This window comes from Parasteatoda tepidariorum, chromosome 5, assembly GCF_043381705.1.
Source record: "Parasteatoda tepidariorum isolate YZ-2023 chromosome 5, CAS_Ptep_4.0, whole genome shotgun sequence".
NCBI classification, from domain to species: domain Eukaryota; kingdom Metazoa; phylum Arthropoda; class Arachnida; order Araneae; family Theridiidae; genus Parasteatoda; species Parasteatoda tepidariorum.
Window position 1 is genome coordinate 39,112,281 of NC_092208.1, and position 20,503 is coordinate 39,132,783.

Genomic DNA, 20,503 nt, shown 5'->3' on the forward strand with positions numbered 1-20,503 from the left:
TTCGCATGCAATAACAGCACAAAACTCAGAAACATCGCATTGCCTGCATGAAAATCATTGTCTAATTCCCCCCAAAACGTTCTTTTAGAAATATGGTTTTTCCTTAAAAAGCCACAGCCTTCATATGATTCATCATATTTTTGGAATTTTATTTGCTCTTAGCTATTTATTGGCACAGTTTTCTTAAATTATCACATGCAGCAACTTCTTCTCTACGGCGATGAAATTAAAGGAATACTTGTCATTCTAAACAGAATGCATAGAACACTTTCGCTCCGTATGAAATTTCAATTTCCTCTATCAAATTACATATGGTTGGTATGGTAAATTAAGATCGATGATCTATGTTTTCATCATCAAGCGAAAACTACTGTGAATGGATTTTTAGCTAGCCTCGAACCAACTCCTGGAGGGAAATTTCAGCTTCATTTAGATTCCATACGATTGCCCTCCGCTTATTGAATAAGTATGTCATTGATTAAAATTGAAAACAACCGATAGACCAGAAATAATTCGCAGAAATAGCTCTTTCACTTTTTATTTGATTAAGTAAATTCAAAATGCCTCGCAGGTTTATATTTATTGATTTAAGTAGGGTTACCATGGTGCAGTCACTCAATCTTGCTAGAATCAAGATAATCTGGTTTTAGGAAAAAGGAAACATTGTAATCCTCATAGATTTAATCGTATTACTTTCATAGATATCTTGTAGGAAATGTCTTTTTAATCTATTTAGGAGATTTAAAAGTTTGAACGTTGAATAAAAATGATTTTCCTCTTGTGAAGTTAAAAACTTTTCTATTTGAGTTCTATATGTACAGAAAATTGAAACATTAATATGATACTGCTTTGAAATTATATAGTAGTTAGACAAAATAACACAATTGAATATTAAAATATTAATAAATAAGTAATATACAACAATGTATAGTTGATATTGTATTCATTATTATAACTCTACAATATTCATTATTATCATAAATGTTCAATATAAATAACAATATCATCTATTTAGAAGATAAATTCATAAATCAGACAATATAAATAAAATCTAACTACTATATTTAATTCTATACAGTGTAATAAAACTGTATACTAAGTCGGAATTGAAAAAATAAAATTTCTATACTTCATACTTTTTGCATAAAGCATGAAAAAGTATTAAAAATTCTTCAGTTTTTCTTTTCTCGTTCTATTTAATTTAGACTTTAATTACAGAAGTATAATTTAGAGATAACTTATCTCGAACTAAAGTGAAACCTATTTCCCGTGTACTTAGATTATTTTCTTATCCTAATAATTATTTTCTATTCCAGCATCAAATAATAAAGGTTATTAAAATTCGAAAATAGAATTTTTGTAAAAATAATCATTTATTTTATTATTTAAAAAGTTTAACCTGGTCTTCTCGATCAAAAATTCGATCTTTTGGATTAAAACAAAGGAATCATGATATTTCTAAACCTAAAAACTATCTAACTGCTTCGATAATTTTTCGCTATTTTTAATTAATTACTAGCCTTCCCCGGCGATCAACTGATCCACTTTTTTAAAAAGTAGGATTTCAAGTATTTCGAGATTTAATATCGTACTGTCAATATTTCAATACCAATATATCGTACCAATGCCAATATATCGTACCAATGCCATTATATCAAATCAAGACACTATTTATGATAAACTCATAAGTATAATGAACTCATAATGCTTAAATGAGAGTGAATTTAATTTTTTGTCTCTTACATGTTGGTATGGTATCATGATAAATTCAATATTAAAACGTTTAGTGTAACATATACTAACATTAAAGAAAAGCTAAATTTCCCAATGGCTCCTTAGAGGGATAATAAATCAAATTGACTTTAGTAACCTTGTCAAAATCAAGCGATGCTCTTATTTGTCATTATTAACTATGCGAGTCAATGAATAGCATTTGTAAGGGTTTCTTCACCAAAACAAAACGAAATTTATCTGTTATAAATTTCTTTAAGTTATAACAATGCGCAGATCTAAAAAAGTAAACAATAAATTTTCAAGCAATAAATTAAGCTTAATGACACTGTTCAAGAGTTATTTACTTCTTACACTTCAAGAAGAAGACCACGAATACCCACACATGAGACCAATGACGTCAGAGTCAGCTGATCGCTTATAAACACAATGGCATGCTAAAGTTGAGTTAAGTTTCTTCATATAAGTTAGAATGTTAATTAGCGTGATGTTAATTGAATACAGAGTCGTATCGCACATCGAATTTGTTGAAATATAATTCTTTCTCATCTACATCTCTTACTTAACTTAAATATATTATTTGCTTATGTATTTTATTTCAATCGTGATACATTTTTGCTTCGTGTACCCATCAACTTCAATGCATAATTAGTTTGTTTATATTCAACATGGCTTCGTGGCTGTCTTTGTGCTACGTAAGAATTATATAGTGAAATATTTGAAATCTTCGTCAAGGAATATAGAATGTATCACTTAAGAGAATTGATACTTGACTTGCTTGGCTAACTTGAAATAGAATGGAAAGAGCAGTTGCTAACGTAAACAAATGCCATGTTTCAACAACAAATCACGATCGAAATACCCCACAGCCAATGAGTATTTACCTTAAAAAGCTAAAACCAGCCTTTACATTTATTTAAAACGTCTAATTAGTTATTGAAATTGAGCCAATTTCAGTTTCATTTAACTTTTAGTAGCCTTGTGAAAAACTTTTGCCATTATTGAAATTGAAGTTGTCCTTCTGAAATTGTTTTGTTTATTGAAATTGTCCTTTTATGGAATTTTATGTCTGCATCTTATTTGTGTTAACGTCCATGGTTACCAGTTACTCAAGTGTTTGGGAAAAATCCATTTAAAGAAATGGTAAGCAATGTGGAAATTTTGAAAACATATAAAAAAAATAATTTGATAGCAGATAGATAAAAACAAAGATAATAGAAATTCAATTAAAAAGAATCGTAAGAATGTAAAAATTATTACGAATCTAAAAAATTACAAAATGTGATTTTTAATCAAAGAGAAAGTTTAGATGGGACTAGGACTGGGCTATAAATCGATATATCGCGACATATCGATTTAACGCCTATATCGGCAAACCGATACAGCGANCGATATATCACGATATATAATTTCTAATATCGCCCAGTCCTAGATGGGACAAAAAAATTATTAACTCATTTTGGTATGTACTCACAATTTTGTGAAGATATCAAAGTACATTTCGTTTATTTTTTCCTTGATATTCTGAATCATCCTAATCACTTCCATAATTTAGCAATTAAGTGAAAAGAAAGAGAGAGGGGAATCGTTTTCTTTTCAAGGGTCATTGCTCTACAAAATTCATGCCTTCTAGGTATAAAATAGATGAAATGAAAACCACTCCCAAAGTCAAGGACATAAAAAAAAACTTTCGATTTAGAAACTAGGTGACATGCATCACATTAATACAATATTAAAATAACTCTACCTTTTTTGCTATTTTCAATTAATTTAGCTAAAAAAATTATAATTTCTAGAAAGATTTCAGAGGTTTGAAACTGAGAAATAATGTTTCTTACCTCCTCACTCTCAGAAGTAAAATTTTCATTTTCGACAATGCAGTAGTCTTGAACTTATATTTCGTTACTTTTGATATTATTTCGTTGAGAAATAAAATTACTTTTTGAAGCAAAACATGGACTTTTGAACAATTGAAGTAAATGTTCTCTTTATGTGATATTTTAATGCTTTCTGAGAATTTATTAAATTTTTTTATTGATTTTAAAATCATTCGCATTATTTGACGCGATGGTACATAGGGTATCTTTACACGCTTATAAAGTTTCAATTCCTGCAAGGAGAAAAAAATTACGGTTTAATTACCGTACAGTAGGGTAATGACATTTCCGGTTTTAAAAAAAAACGACATTGGTTAATAAAAGCAAAATATACAGTATTTAAAAAATCCATTTGGTAATTTTTTACTTCATATGGTAACAATTTGCCAGAAATTCCGGTTTTCTTAATTATCTAGTTCTTATTGTCACACATTTAGTAAAAATTATAATATTAGAAAGTAAATTGAACCGAAAAAATATATTTTATGCTATGCTCTAAGTTATCATGATAAAAATTTCAAAGTTTACTACATTTCCCAAATTTTAAAAACTAAGTGGCGCGACAGCCCATAGAGGGAGAAGACCTACTGTATCCATCTCAGTTTTCTTGACCTTGGGCACTGGGGTGCAGGAGCAAATGTTCCGATCAGGTGGTCAGCCGAACGCGGAACCCCCAGTGTTTAGTTCCCAAGCATGCTTGGTACTCATTTATCGACCCACTGTAGGGATGAAAGGCTGAGTCAACCTCGTCCGGCCCGAGGATCAAACCCAGGACCAGTGGCACGAGAGCGCGAAGCGCTACTACTCAGCCACCGGGCGTCTCCCAAATTTTATACCACTTTATAAAACCATATTTTATTGTTAATTTTACCACAATCACTGCTGAAATCCTTTGGTAAAAATTACCTAACCTTTTGGTATTCTCTTAGAGCCAGAAACACGGTAAATTTTCCCATATTCTGGTAGTTTTAAGCTTACTTTTTCCTCAGTGTGACATATACTGAGTACTCATTTGGTTATTTCCCTTTTACTTTATGTCGTATTTTCTAATAAACGATATTAATTTATATCTTATATTGAGTCAACGTAATTTAACGAAATTAGCATCCTGAGAAAGAGAAATTTGACGAAATTTTCCTCAATTTGACGAAATGCTTACTGGGAGCACATTCTCGAAAAATGTTTCATCAGTAACGAAAATTTCGTGAGTTTCGGGTATCCATATTTTATAGCACATTCCCTTTAAATGCATAATTTATCAAGGTTAATGTGGAATTTTAGTCAGCAGCAAGTATTTTATGCTAAAAAAAAAAACTTTGTTAAGTTTATAAGTTAAGATAAAATAAACGTGACATTGCCCACATTTGTGACACAATGACACTAAGTTTGTACAAAGGTACAACATCTCATAATACCTTTCAAATTAAGTATGCCACAATTTAAAGTCAAGTATCGTCATTTCGTGTGATACAAAACTAAGTTGGCAGCATTTATAAACGTAAGATACGCTATTGATTAATATTATCAAAGTAGAGTCAACAGACCAATTTTCATTTGAAGACCAAGGGTGAAAAAAGATTTCTGCATATCAACGTTAATTCTGAGAGTAAAACGAATATAAATGTTTGTCAGTCGTCATTTTTGTGCAGAATGGATATTAGCCATTCCTCCTCTTTGGGTCTTTATTTGTAATTGGATATAGCTAAAAAAATATTTGCATGCAAGAGTCAGCATTATTATGGAGAAGCACACCTTTTTTTTCTTGTGAGTTTTTTCTACGTCAGTACTATTGTCGAACTGACCAGCGATAGCCAAGGTTTAAATTCAATATGAAATATAAATCCTTGCCTCCTGAGATCTACAATGATTTTAATAACTTTTAATCAGTAACATATTATGGATATTTATAGACGCTATTACATTTTATCAAAAAGATACATTTTCGAATCTCCGACAAAACGTTTAACTTTGTCCTGCTAAATGGAATGAAAAAATAGCACGAAAAGAGTACAATTTTATATATATGGATATACGATCGTTTCGGTACTAAGGAGAAGCATGTTCTTCAGTGTAAAAACATAAAATGAACCCGAAATCGTCATTATAGTACCCGTGGGAAAAAATCTGGTAAAATTATCGTACTGTATGTCAATGACATTTGTGGTTTTAAAAAAAAGCGTAATTTTGGTTAATAAGTTCAAATTATACTATATTTAAACAATTCGTTTGATTAGTGAATTTTCTTTGCTAGTCATTTATTGATAGAATGTTTTTTATGGTTATTAATTGGGTTTTTTGGCATTCATTGCTAATTCTTTTGTTAACAATTGTTGTTTTTTGTGAATTTTAATTTAATTTTTAATATGCCTCATAGTGAAGTTTGTGATCGGTGGTGTGCCCAAAATATTGCGCCGCTTGCCATAAATGGCACGCGTGCCATAGGTTCGCCCTCCCTGCTCTAAGGTATCATGATAAAATGACCCCATTTTACCACATATACCAAATTTTATCACTTAATATAAAACCCTACTTCATTGTTAATTTTATCAAAATCATTACCAAAGCGCTTCGATAAAAATTACGGAGCTTTTTGGTGTTTTTATAGAGCCAGAAATACGATAAATTTACCATATTCCAGAAGATTCGACCATATTTCTTTTTCTCAATGTATTTAAATGATCTGATGTCTAGTATTATCCATGCTCTCTTCACGCTGTTTCAGCTTTATTCGTGCCAATAAAGTATTAGCCAAATTTTCATATTTCAACTAAATCATCCTACTTTGAAATTATATCCTTATATCATTGTTAGAATATCATAGTAATAGCACATGACCGATTACCCCTGCAACTCTACTTATAATGTAACCCTGAAAGTTTTGAATAGCAGCATGAACCTAAGAGTTTATAAATTGTCTAAAGCTCCAGTTTTGCTCCAGTTCACACTAAAATCTCAATACTCTAAAGAAAAGTTAAGATCAACTATTTTAATCTAAAGGTGAAGAACCTTCAGCTGCTGGTCAGTGCAATTGATAAAGCTTACTTTCACCTCTTTCTCATCTTTGATGGCTGACCTTGTCGAGTTTATTTCCTCCATCAAACAGCAGATGATTGGATTTATTGAAGAAGAAAAAGAAGAGGAACCTAGAAACCCCATTTCCTTCCCGTCTATGTTTAGTTGTTTGGTCGCGGGGTCAAGGGGAGGAAGGTAGGAGGTAACTCTCACGGAAAAATTAAGATTTAGAAAGTTTAATTTGAAAAGTCTGAAAATATGTATATTATATCAAGTTAAATATGTAATGTTATTGGAATACTAAGATTTAGAATATTATATTTGAAAAATTCCAAAAAATGTATATTACATCAAATTAAATTATATGTAATATTTTATAAAAACTGAGATTTAGAAAGTCAAATTTGAAAATTCTTAAAAATATATATTATATTAAGTCAAATATGTAATATTATTGAAATACTAAGATATAATACTAAGAAATACTCTCAAGGAAAAATTAAGATTTGGAAAGTTTAATTTGAAAAGTCTGAAAATATGTATAGTACATCGAATTAAATTTTACGTAATGTTTCAGAAAAACGAAGATTTAGGAAGCTAAATTTGAAAATTCCAAAAAATATATATTATATCATGTTAAATATGTAATATTATTGAAATACTAAGAATTAGAAAATTAAATTTGAAAATTCTAAAATATATATATTGCATCAAAATAAATTTTATGTACTATTTTACAAAAACAAAGATTTAAAAAGTTAAATTTGAAAATTCTAAAAAGGTAAATATCAAGGTAAATATTTTTTTAAAAATTCAAGCAAACATTAAATCTGTAAAAATAAAATATAATATGTAAAATATATGTGTATCTGTAAGACAGCACTTCTTCAGGGGACNACTGCTACTACATCTCAAAAGCGCAAAATCGATATCGTCAACAACAAATTACGATAAGTTATAAAATATTGTATATATATATATATATATATAATTTCTTAAAAGTCTCTTCCCGGTCTTTAAATAAATTAGATTCCTTGCATGCTTCATGTTCTTATATTTAGTTGCTCTTGCATAGTGTACTCTTGCATTTATCTTAGTACTTTTTCAAGGCGAAGCAGCTCCGAACTTTTGGAAATTTTTTGCAAGACAGCGATTGAGATAGATGCTCACGCGGCCAATTTCAATCGTTACTTGTGAAACAAATATCAGTGAAAAAGCTTTGTTCAAGCTTGTTTTATTCTAACAAATTTTATTTTGCCTAATTTTAGTGATATTTGCATTTTCAGATAGGTTTTTGTTTAATTAAAGATTGTACATTATGACCCTAAGTTTAAACACTCATAATTTTTCAATTTTATTTACATAGTAATACTAAAACTTACTTGAAGACTCCAAACTTTATAAAAAGGGAAAAGGAAGAAGACTTGATGTATTTGTTCCCATTCTGTCCATGTTTGCTAAGGAGGGCATTTTTTTAACAAAAAAAAATTATTGTTTTCATCTTTGAGGCAGGGCATTGTTTAAAACAGAAAAAAATCACGATCTAATTTTCCCATTCATTTTTCATTGAAAATCATTTTTGAATAGAAGAGTATCTCAAAAAAATTGACATTTTTAGTGTAAACATAGTTTATTCACAAATTTTACAACTCAATAACTGAAAACTTTCAATTTTACTTTGACTTCTTCACCTCTACAATTTTTTAAAAAAAAATATGAATGAATTAATTTTAAAAGTGAAATAAGAACAAGTCAAGCTCGTTACTTCCGATAATGTTTTTTTATTCTTTAGAGAAAAATAGATCATATGGTTTACATTTTTTTTAAACACTTTTCATTCCATCTTTGACTTATGATGTTTTAAGATGGAAAACGGCAATCTAGTTTAGCCTTATATAAAACACTTTCTGTAACTTTTTAAGAAAAAAAAGTATTTACTCGAAAAATCCCTACGTTTTTAGTTCATGTGTAATTTAATGTCAGCATATAAATGTTAGTAACAATGAAATTTCTCACTTTTTTTGCAAACAACTTAATTTCGCTTTTATATCAATACAACTTATAACGGAAATCAATATAAAAAATCCCATGAAGAGTAGAAAATTTGAAGAAATTTGAAACGGACTGAAATTTGACTATCTAAGTACATATAAAATATAAAATAAATATATAAATTAGCAGTTACTAAAATTTGAATAAAAATCAAAGAATGTTGAAGTTTTTAATATAAATGAGCAAGTGTTCAACTTTTGAATATAAATGAACGAATGTTAAACATTCAAAGACGAATGTCAAACATTTTTTGTTAAACTTTTGAATATAAATATGTAGAACAGAAATATTAAGTGTCAGAAATTTAAGTATAACTGAACAATTGCTAAATTTTAAACTTAAATATTCACTTGTTAAAGATTTGAATTTAAATAACCTGTTTTAAATTTTGAATATAGATAAGCAATTGCGCTGATTTCAAACAAAAATGAACCATTACTTAAATTTTGTTAAGTTGATAAAATTTTTAATAATACACTTCATTTGAGTTAAATGAAATAAATACCAGGGATCTGTCTAGGTTTTTCTGAGAGGTACCTATTTTGTGAAAATTTAGACATACTTTGTGAAAAATAAAAATTATATTTAAAAATCCAACACAAAAATATGGCAAGAATATGGATTTATCATTTCTTAAGGAATACAAATGTATAATTTTAAGAAAGTATTTTGTGAAACTACCGTTTTTCCTAAAATTAAATTTGTGAAACTACCGTTTTTCCTAAAGTTGAATTTGTGAAGGTACCGCTAAACGGTAGTAAATTCGGTCTGAACAGACCCCTGAATACGTAAAATTGAAAAAAGTATTTGTCCAGAAAAAAGGACTAAATTGTATTTAATTTTAAATTTTTTATTTAAATCAATCAGCTCCTCAGAAAAAGTACAGACACGAAATAAAAACCGATCCTCGTATGCAAAAGCATGTTTTGTTACATGGATTAATCTTTTTAAATTTGATTCCAAATATAATTGATATTCTATCTGAAATTATAGCAAAAATTATAACAATTATTCTAAATTGTTTTAAGATACTTATCTCATTAATTTACCTTTTTCATGAAATTAATATTAAAAATTTTAATTTTGTATCAACGAATAACAATGTGTTTTTTCAAGCACATGGAAAGATTTACATTTCAAAACAAAATTTTTATGATATTGTTTTCAAGCAACAGCACACAAAAAAATCAAATTGCACGTTCTAGGGGGGAAAGGAAAAAACATTCTGGTAATACTACAAGCTAATGACATTTCTGATTAAAAATAATAAAAAAAACATAATTCTCATAATAAAACTATAATATTATTTAAACCTTTCATTTTTTAAATTTTTCCGTTCGTATGGTAATGGTTTACAGTAAATTCTCATTTTCAAAATTATGGCTTTTATTACCACACATTTAGCAAATAATACAAGACAGAAAAATAAATTTAACCGAATAAATGGTTTTTATACTATGTTCTAAGGTATCATTAAAAAAAATTAAATATCACCACACTTACAAATTTTCATCACATATTATAAAACCTTATTTTATTGTTAATTTTACCTAAATCCTTTCCAAAGCGCTTCTGCGAAAATTACCAAGCTTTTTAATGTTCTCATAGAGCCAGGAACAAGGTAAATTTTACCATATTCTGGTATTTAAGACCCTAATTGCTATATCAATGTAAAATTAAACCCTGAAATTTACTTTCAAAGTAAACAACACTTAACATAAAGTGGAATAAACATTTATCAACTCAAAAATTTAATATTTTCCTTTTGCTTTTATACTTTTCTCCTCTGTGTTAAGGGTCGTAACTACACATTCAGCTTTACAGCATTATTTTATAATTTCCTTCATAGTTTAAAAATTTAGAACAAACATTAAAAAGTCTAGTTCTGGAAACATTTTTTTAGTCTTTTTTTAGTAGAGTATATCCCACTGCGCAGTAAACATTCATGTACATCTTGTAATCTATTATAGATCTTAAATATAAATTGACTGGGTTTGAATTAAATTATAAATATTAATTAACCGTATAATTCGCATATACCAAATATTATCACACATTGCAAAACTATATTTTAAATTTATTTTACCAAATTCACTGCTATTTACACAAGTTAAATAGTTATTTAAACAAATCACATCGCAAAAATTGAGCTTTTTGGTGTTACCAGAGAGCTAAAAACACGGTAAATTTTATCATATTATCGTAGTTATGCTCAATATTTTCCCCAGTGAATAATTTAAATACTAAGTATATTACTTAAATAGTATATTTTATAAGACTGCGTCGCAAAAATTGTCCCAATTTTGAATTATTTCATAAATTTTGATTAACTTTAAGACTGTGCAAATTTAATAATTTTTTATTGATCATTATATAAATTTAAATAATATGCAATAACAGAATATAGATAATATAATATTTGTTGACAGCGCAAAAATATCACCTCACAATTTAAATATTACTTACATATTTAAACAAAATCCTTTAATTGAAATTCATAATTGCACCAATTTTTTCAAATAAAAAATTTTAATGTTTAACTATATCATTTTTATTAAAAAATAGTCTACATTTTTCATTAAAAAAAATATGCCACTTGATTCTTCAAGCAAAAAATCTTATTTCTAGTGTAGAACTAGAAAATCACAGGCTTCAAATTGGGATATCAAAAATCTTAACCTTCGGAAATTCCCAAGGAATTTCTAAACATTCTTAAAAATCATAGTTAATGTGGAATCAGTTCAGTCGTCTTGCACCTTTCCCCTCTATGCTCATTAATTATGCATTTTTATGACAACAGCTACTTTATTCTACATAAAACGAGAAAGGGATTACGAATAACATTCATTGCCTGAGGTTCCCCGCAAATAACTGCAGCCCGTTATTCAAGTTTTCTATCTTTCATGGTCACCTGCTTATGCAAAACCTGACATCCTGATCAGTTCCAATTTGGTGAAATTTTTATTTTTGGGTGAGAATATGGAAATTAAAACTGTGCTGATTGCATCCTTTTCTTGACAGTTTACGAATGAGTAGCTTTCAGACTGAATTGCGTAAATTCACTTCTCGTTCTTAAACGATCTTTTTAGATGAATTACATCTCTCAATAAAATTTGATTGTCATGTAGTTCTAAAATAAAGCAGTAATCCTTGGTACACTTTACTTTTTACTTATGAATCTGTTATTAAGAAAGTTTGATTATCAATCATTAGGTGATACTTCATTATCATTTACGAAAGAAAATTAATGTAACTTATTATTTTATTTATTTTATTACATCATTATTATTTTATTTTATAACCGTCGTTGAACAGTCGACCCAATTTTTGGGTTTATAACTACTAATGTTTAACTCCGTAGGCTTGCAATTTTGAACCCAATCCAGAAGGCAAGGGAACTCTTGGTTCAAAAATTCGAAGAAATTTGTTTTCGTGGAGGGCTTTTTGATGAAGCTAGCCTGCATTTGTGTTACATGGAGAGGAAAACCACGAAAATCTCCCATGGTTAGCCTGATGGCAAGTGGACTCTAACCGATGTTCCGTCTACCACTGATGATATTTTACGTCATTGTGGTCGGTGTAAGCTGGGTGCGGACCAGCCATCGTTGGGGTTCAGACCCGGGACCCGTATAACCTTATTGGGAGGCGAGCGCTCTATCCCCTGTGTCTTCACAGCTCAATGTCTTATATTGAAAAGATATGTCTACAATTTGTTAAGACAATATTTTTTGGATATAATAAAAAAGTATTCTTTATTAGTCCGAAAGCTTCTGAGACCTTTTTTTCATCTTGGTTTGATTCGTTTTATGAAAGCAAATTACAGTTTTTTTATATTATTATCACCTAATTTATTATTGATGCAACTTTTATGGAATAGTACAATAATAATGAATGATTGCAGCTATTAGATTTTAAGGAGCGCAGTCATTTCACATTCCATAACTGTTGTTACATTTTTGTAGAATAAAATACTTTTAAAAAAAAACAGAAATAATCTTATTGTAGCAGATATAATGCTTCATTTATTTATAAATTCAAACTTTAAAACACTAAATTTTAAATCATTCAATTGTTTAATTATTCATATTTTCTTTCATTTAAGTTTATTTATTATTTTTATTCATTTATTTTTCATTTATTTTTTTTCTCATTTGGCTTCGTTACTTAATTTTAAAACCAGATAACAAAATTGATCACCGAATGCATATTTTGAAATTTTGCGAAGTATTTATCAGAATATTTTTATGCTTAGAAAAAATTGCTCAGAGATTAGGGTTAAATCAGTCTAACAAATTTTAGTATAAAATAAGCATCATCAAACATAGTCAAAACACAAATTAACCTTTATTTTTATTTTATTTACTTATTTATTCATTTTTTGACAATGCTTTATCAATCTTTCGAAAGAATGAGAAAATAAACAACTGCAGCAAAAAATGTGCAGCATTAACATAGATTTACATTCTAACTTGTTATTGGCTATTAATGGAATATCCTTATAATAGTTCCTTCAATGTATGGTATACATGGCACACATTTGTGAAATAAATACATTAAAAAAATATTACTTACTCTGGTCAACACTTTCTGCAGAAACCGCTATCAAAATCGCCAAACTCAGCCACCTACAGAACAAAGATGTCAGGCGGCTCATTTGAAAACTCAACACCTGAAATAAACGAGAATAAATATAAAATGCGGTTTGAAATAGAACATTAGACAATTAGCTTAAAACGTGAATAAAAATCTCGTGGAGGAGTACCCTTAAGGAGTGGGTGACCCCCTCTTTAAAAATCAGGGTCAATGTCAAATTGAAACTAACAATAGTCTATAAAATTGAATAGAAGTCGCTTTACCAGTTCACTGGCCCACTGAAGTCGTCACCAGCTTACTTTGTTCCATGCAAACGATCTGAAATTCATCTTTATAACGTAAAACTTACGAGACAATTTACTAGCCAAAAATGGCAACATTGTCATAGAATAATGAAAGGAAAATAAGATCTCGAACGCAATGAGATTGATGCGATGACAAAAAAATATCATTTAGGTTCAATTCTCTACGTTCACAACGCATTCATCTTATCTCACGAGATAATTAAATAGGAACAAACAAGAATAAAAAGAAACTTTTTGCTTCTAAACCAGCTATTCTTAAAAGTGTAAAGATTAGCAAGCAATTTTGTAAAAATTCCTATCAGTAATATTATTTTAAAAATAGCTTTCAGACATAGTACAACTTAGTTTAAATGTTGATTTGAAATAATTTTTATTAAAAAATCTGCACTGTTTTATGAAACATCAGAACTTCAAATTTTAAAACTAAAAAACCACAAATCTTCCATTTATAAAATATTTTAGTCAAACTGTCGCAATCGTGTTCTTTCTCTCTCTTTACAATATTGTATACAGGAAAATGTTAAAAAATGTCTACGTTAACACTTAGAAATTTGTATATAGTGTTTCTTTAATGACTTAGTATAAAAAAATTTTAAACAATTTTGTAAATAAGTTACTTGATTTAAAAATTATTTTTCAAAAAAAATTATTCCAACATGTGAATATATGCATAAATCACGTAATTTAAACATCTTGTAGCGAAAAAATTAGGTAAATGAATTTTTATAATAAATATGAAAAATATGATTATCATATAGGTTAAAAAAGCTATTTTAAAGTAATAAATAACATTTTATGTATATTAATTAATAATTTTTAGGAAAGCTTCAGTTTTGCCCGGTTTAAAATGCGCGAGATTTTTTTATAAGAAAAGCGCGTTTATATTGGGAGTGTCGTAATTAAATTTCTTACTTAAAGTAATAATTTCACTAGCTTTTAAAGCATCCACTGTATAAAATTCCGGATCAAATTATGGTATAAAGTACTGGCACTTAGAGTGTATCATCCGTAAAATAAATTTTTATCGTGAAATCTATTTTTACCGTGAAATATTATTCCGTAATTTTTACAGTAATATTTATTTAATGATAGTAATTCAGTGATTTTACATTAATAATAACTATTGTAAAAATTACGGTACATCAGATTTTTTGTTCTGTAACCTGTTGAGGTAAAACTGGATTTTACTGTAAATAGTACTGGAACCCTGAGTGACTGTACTTTTCTCCGGAATTTTTTACAGTGCGAGTTATGAAAGAAATGAGTTCAAGGATTAAATAAATCATACGATGTTTTTTATCTTGCGTGGCTTTTAGTGGCATAAAAAAGCTAATAAAAAATTTCCCAAACCAAGTTCTTATTATAGTTTTAAATTTTAAGAACTACTTAAAGTAAAAAATAGATCCATTTCAATTCTAAATTGATAGTTATATTTCTAAAGCTTCAATTTGTCTTCGAAAAGCTTTTTTATATACACTGTAAAAACTTACAGATCAAATTACGATAAAAAGTATGAGCACTCAGGGTGCTGGTACTTTTTACCGTAAAATCCCTTTTACCGGAACATATTACGGTGCGAAAATCTGAAATACCGTAATAATTACCGTAAAATCACTATGACTAAATAAACATTAATGTAAAATTTACGATATGATATTTTACGATAAAAAGGGATTTTGTAGATGATGTACCCAAAATGCCGGTACTTTATAGTGTAATTTGATCTGGAAATATTTTATTGTGTATCTGATCCATATAAGAAAGAGGGGGAGGGGGAGTTTCAATTCAATTTGTTGAACAATTTGTTTGACAATTTAAAATATTCAAAGCACAGATAGCAACTGAAATTTTACTAAAATATTTAGTGGTGTTAAGTTTAAAAAAAATATTAGTTTGTAAAAAACGGGAGTAGAGAACAAAATTTCTCTCGTGAATGAAAAAAAAAACTTGAAGTGTTTCGTATCGGTTGGGCGATTTTACAAATAATGAATACAAGAGAGTTACGGTCCAAGTTGTAAAAAGCTCTCATGCGTGGAATGATGATTTTCTTCAAACAAGGGTCAATAAATTCATACCTTGAGAGATGAATGCGCAATTAAGGACAAAACGATGATGAAGGGTTAGGAAATGTTCTGCTTTTTTCGCCTTTCGGAACCTTCAGACGTTGATTCAAGGAATTTGTTAAACACACAAAGATCTTTAATAGGTTTGGAACGACATACCATGATGAGAGTTGTCGAAAGGACACCGAAAATTAGGTACATTGTTGTTGTTTGTATATTATTTGTTCTCCTTATACACGCATACCCTAAAAAATTCTGACCACTACAATGCACAATTTGTTTAAATAATCAAACTAAATATAACGGTTAACTTTATTTGTTTTTATTAATTTTATGCATTCTAATTAGTAATAATTAGTGATAAGTTTGTAATAAGTTTGCTCTAAATTAGTAATAAGTTTGTAATAAGTTTGTTTGCTTTGATTAGTATTAAGTTTTATTAATTTCATGCATTCTAATTAGTAATAATTAGTAATAAGTTTGTAATAAGTTGTTGTTCTAATTGTAATAAGTTTGTTTGTTCCAAATTAGTAATAATTAGTTATAAGTTTGCAATAAGTTTGTTTTTTCTAATTAGTAATAAGCTAGAAATGACATACTATGATGAGAATTGTCGAAAGGACACCGAAAATTAGGTACATTGTTGTTGTTTGTATATTATTTGTTCTCGTTATACACGCAAACCCTAAAAATACTACCCGTTACAATGCACAATTTGTTTAAATAATCAAACTAAATATAACGGTTAACTTTATTTGCTTTTATTAATTTTATATATTCTAATTAGTAATAATTATTAATAAGTTTGTAATAAGTTTGTTTGTAATAAGTTTGTTTGTTGTAATTGTAATAAGTTTTTTTGTTCTAAATTAGTAATAATTAGCAATAAGTTTGTAATAAGTTTGCTTGTTCTAATTAGTACTAAGTTAGGAATGACATACTGTGATAAGAGTTGTCAAAAGGACACCGAAAATTAGGTACATTGTAGTTATTTGTATATTATTTGTTCTCGTTACACACGCAATCCCTAAAAAAATTCTGCCCGTAGCAATGCACAATTTGTTTAAATAATCAAACTAAATATAACGGTTAACTTTATTTTCTTTTATTAATTTTATACATTCTAATTTTTATTCAATCTAATTCTATTTCTTTAATTAACAGTTATTATTTAATTGTACGCATTAAAATAATAAATGCATCAAAATCTTTATGAAGGAAATAGAAATTAGCATATTTAATTGAGATTACCAGAAACAGTTTTTTTATATAACTGCTTTTCCCGTAAACTTCACATTAACAATATTAAAATATGTTTTGGAATAGCGACTAGAAAATAAACACTCTGTAAAGAAAGTTTACAGGTGGTTTCTCACAGTTTTTTTCAAATACCGATGCGTAACATCATCATAAATCACAAAACTCACTTTTAATTTCGCTGTCGACATACATAAAAAGGTGACACGAAACTGTACATTCACGTTTCCTAAGAAGGAGAAAAAAAAGTCTCAAATTATTTTGAAGCAACGGGCTTCAAATGACGCAAACTTTGTCACCGCACTTATGTTGCTATTGAGAAAATGGCATAATGATGTTATTTCCTGTCACTTAAAAAATAGGCTCTCAGTTCTACTTCCTAAAACATTCGTAGAAACTTTTACTAAAGCGAAATGCACAATGATTTAAATTATTTTATTTTATTTTACAACCGTCTCAGAAAAGCCGACCCAATTTTAAGTATGTGATCATTTTTCAACTCCGTAGCCTTATAATTTTGTCCAGCAGAGAGCCAAATTAAAGTAGTTTGATCTCACTTGTCACCTTTAAATCTAATTGACGCACCAGAACCTTGTAATTTTGTAAACTTTATAATTTTGAAACCAATCCAGAAGACAAGGGAACTCCTGTATTGAGAATCGGGACAAACTAGCACTCGTGGAGAACTTTTTTGACGGAACTAACCCGTGTTTGCGTTACATGGATAGGGAGACAACGAAAACTTCCCATGGTAAGCCAACGGCAAAGAGATTCTAATTCTTCCAGTGAGGATATTTTTTGTCAGCACTGTGGTCGATGCAAGCCAGGTGTGAAATTCGTCTCAATCAGCCACCGCTTGGATTCGAACCTGGTAAATCTTAAGTTTATAGAAAATTTGAATAGTAGTATGTTTCAAAGAAACCAATATTATGATTTTTTGTCAATATTTCTGAGAACGTTTGAAGTGACTAATGTTGAAAGTTATTACAAAGCAAAAAGCTTCAATAATCGGGAATCGGGACAAACTAGTTCTCGTGGAGAAATTTTTTGGTGGAACTAACCCGTGTTTGCGTTACATGGATAGGGAGACCACTAAAACTTCCCACTGTAAGTCGACGGCAAAGAGAATCTAATTCTTCCAGTGAGGATATTTGTTGTCAGCACTGCGGTCGATGCAAGCCAGGAGTAAAATTCGTCCCAACCAACCACCGATGGGATTCGAACCTGGTTAATCCTAAGATTACTGAAAATTTGAACTGTAGCATGTTTCAAGAAAATGATTATTATGATTTTTTGTCAATATTTCTGAGAACGTGTGAAGTGACTAATGTTGAAAGTTATTACAAAACTAAAAGCTTCAATAATTGCCACTCATGGCATTCTTTTATTTGCAATAAATAAAGTAAAATGAAATGATTAAGAAACGGATGTCTTAGTTAACGTATCCATTATTTTTTTAAGAAAAAAAATACCTTGAGCATTAATGATCATTCCAAAATCTCGCCATTATTACATACTAGTTCAAAACAAACTATCTGCTTTAAGTGATCCATTGCAACTATCGAGAAATATTTTCGCCGGTAAACATCCTTATTTAGAGAAATCCTGACCTGTCCAGTTGTTCTCAATGAATCATTAGTTACTGAGGATAAAAAAAAAATTTCTTCTTTCCTCCTCCCTCACGCGAAAAACATGAGTTGGAATGTGACATTCGAATTTAATTTCACTCACGTTTCCATACCTAGAGATATGAAGAAAGAGAGAATGATGTCGTTGTGATGCTGACCCACAAAAAAATGACCCGGTCGAAGGTCATTGAGTGAGAGATAACAGAAAAGAAAACCGGGATCTGAACCTCCTAACATATTTACTCCTTCACTTCCCAAAATTAACCATCTGCTTAAAAAGCACTATCTAAACTTTCCACGCAATCGTGTTTTGATTTTAAGATAATAGCTCTAGTAAGAGCTGACATTGGAGAATAATCTAGTTTCGCATGAAAAAAAATCCAGAAATATCATTAAGAAAATTGTTCTTTATGCACGAATCTTAAGAATTATTATCCCTTTAGAAAATCGAGCTAAACATAGAATATAATTTCAATAATTTTGCGTTTAACGAAATCAGATGAGCGTAAAATTAAAATTGATATAGCAAACAATTATAAATTTTATTTTACGCCAAAAGAAAAAATACTAACACCAATTGCACGATTTTTTAATAAAAAAATCCATCAGGATTAGAATTGACTCATATTATCGATTTTTTCTTCTTATTTATTATTAAAGGTAATATTAATTAAGTAAGTCAGTGTTTCCCAAAGTGTGGTAAGCGTACCCCCTGCTTAGTGGGGGAGCGCGTTTTAATGCGAAATATCTTGCAACAAACGAAAATTTCAAAACATTTTATTCAAAAACAAAGCTAGCCATGAAAATTTACGATTATGTATTTTTCTATTGGCTATTTTTTGCAGAGTTAACAGTTATTAATTAGTGATGTCAACAGCCAGTTGTGATTTTTATTTGTGCAATTTTTTATAGTAAGAAATAAATTTTTTATGAGTGGTACACAGCGTTACGAAAAATTTAGAAAGAGTACACAAAAGTCATAAGTTTGGGAAACACTAAAGTAAGTAATAAGGTTAGGTACTTCTGTTTAAATATTGTTTGTATTTACATAAGATTTTCGCAGTGTTAATGGATTTTATGCAAACCATCATAAAATCAAGCCCTACTGGCCAATAAAATTCTATGCAATTTAAACAGCGCAATAATTTTGACAATAATATTTTCACGTAAGTACATATGCAAACAATTCCTTAAAAAAAACTGCGTAGATGTAATTTCTCTTTGTTCCGATTCTATTAATGTAAATATGTCAGTGCATGCTTATATTTGAAAATTGAGGATTACAATTCACGTAAAATTAAATTTTAAAGTAAAAATCGCGATATAGAGTTTCAATTTACGAGATATAAACATACTTATTCTTAAAAAATAAAAATTACTTTTTTTTAACTATGCCTATCATATTCTCTCTTATTCTGTAAGAAAAGCTGATTCTTTTTAATGTGCTTCATAAAACTTTTTTTATGGATATTTATGAAGTTTAAAATGAAACAAACGAAATGAAAACGCATATGTCATCCAACCAATTTGTTAAATGACAATTTAAAAAAAAACAATACTTCGTGTTTCAACCTTTATGAAAGGCATCAGTTTGATGTAACTTAAATTTTAGTTTCAAAGCAGATTAAGCAATATTTATTAAAAATGACGTTTTTGCTTGAGAAACCAGAAAAGTATATTTACTTCCGTGTGAACAAAACAACAGAAATGGAACGAGCTGAATTTTTGCTCGATATTAATTGATTAAAAGAATTAGATTCGCATCACTAATATCGCATTCGGTCACGTGAACTCCGTAACATTTCCAACAACGCTCAGAAAAATGTAATTATACCTTTCCTGTTCAGAAACATCTTCTTAAAGAGATACATTTTGTCTTCTATCTCGCTTAAAAATAAATAACGCGGCTTAGAATATCTAACACTGAGTAGTATGTGGATCTTTGGTCTTTTGCAAACACTTGCCAGAATCTGAACTCGCTTTGC

General features: G+C 28.9%; 1 protein-coding gene across 3 annotated transcripts in view; it reads right to left on the reverse strand.

The window, feature by feature from the left end:
* LOC107444627 (uncharacterized) overlaps window positions 1-20,503 on the reverse strand; it is a 77,829-nt gene that overhangs the window by 31,887 nt on the left and 25,439 nt on the right. For all 3 annotated transcript variants that reach the window (XM_071181325.1, XM_043041074.2, XM_071181324.1), the window contains exon 2: window positions 13,245-13,341. In XM_071181325.1, the coding sequence (XP_071037426.1) occupies window positions 13,245-13,326 (82 nt within the window). In that variant the 5' untranslated portion in view covers window positions 13,327-13,341. The remainder of the gene's footprint in view (window positions 1-13,244; window positions 13,342-20,503) is intronic.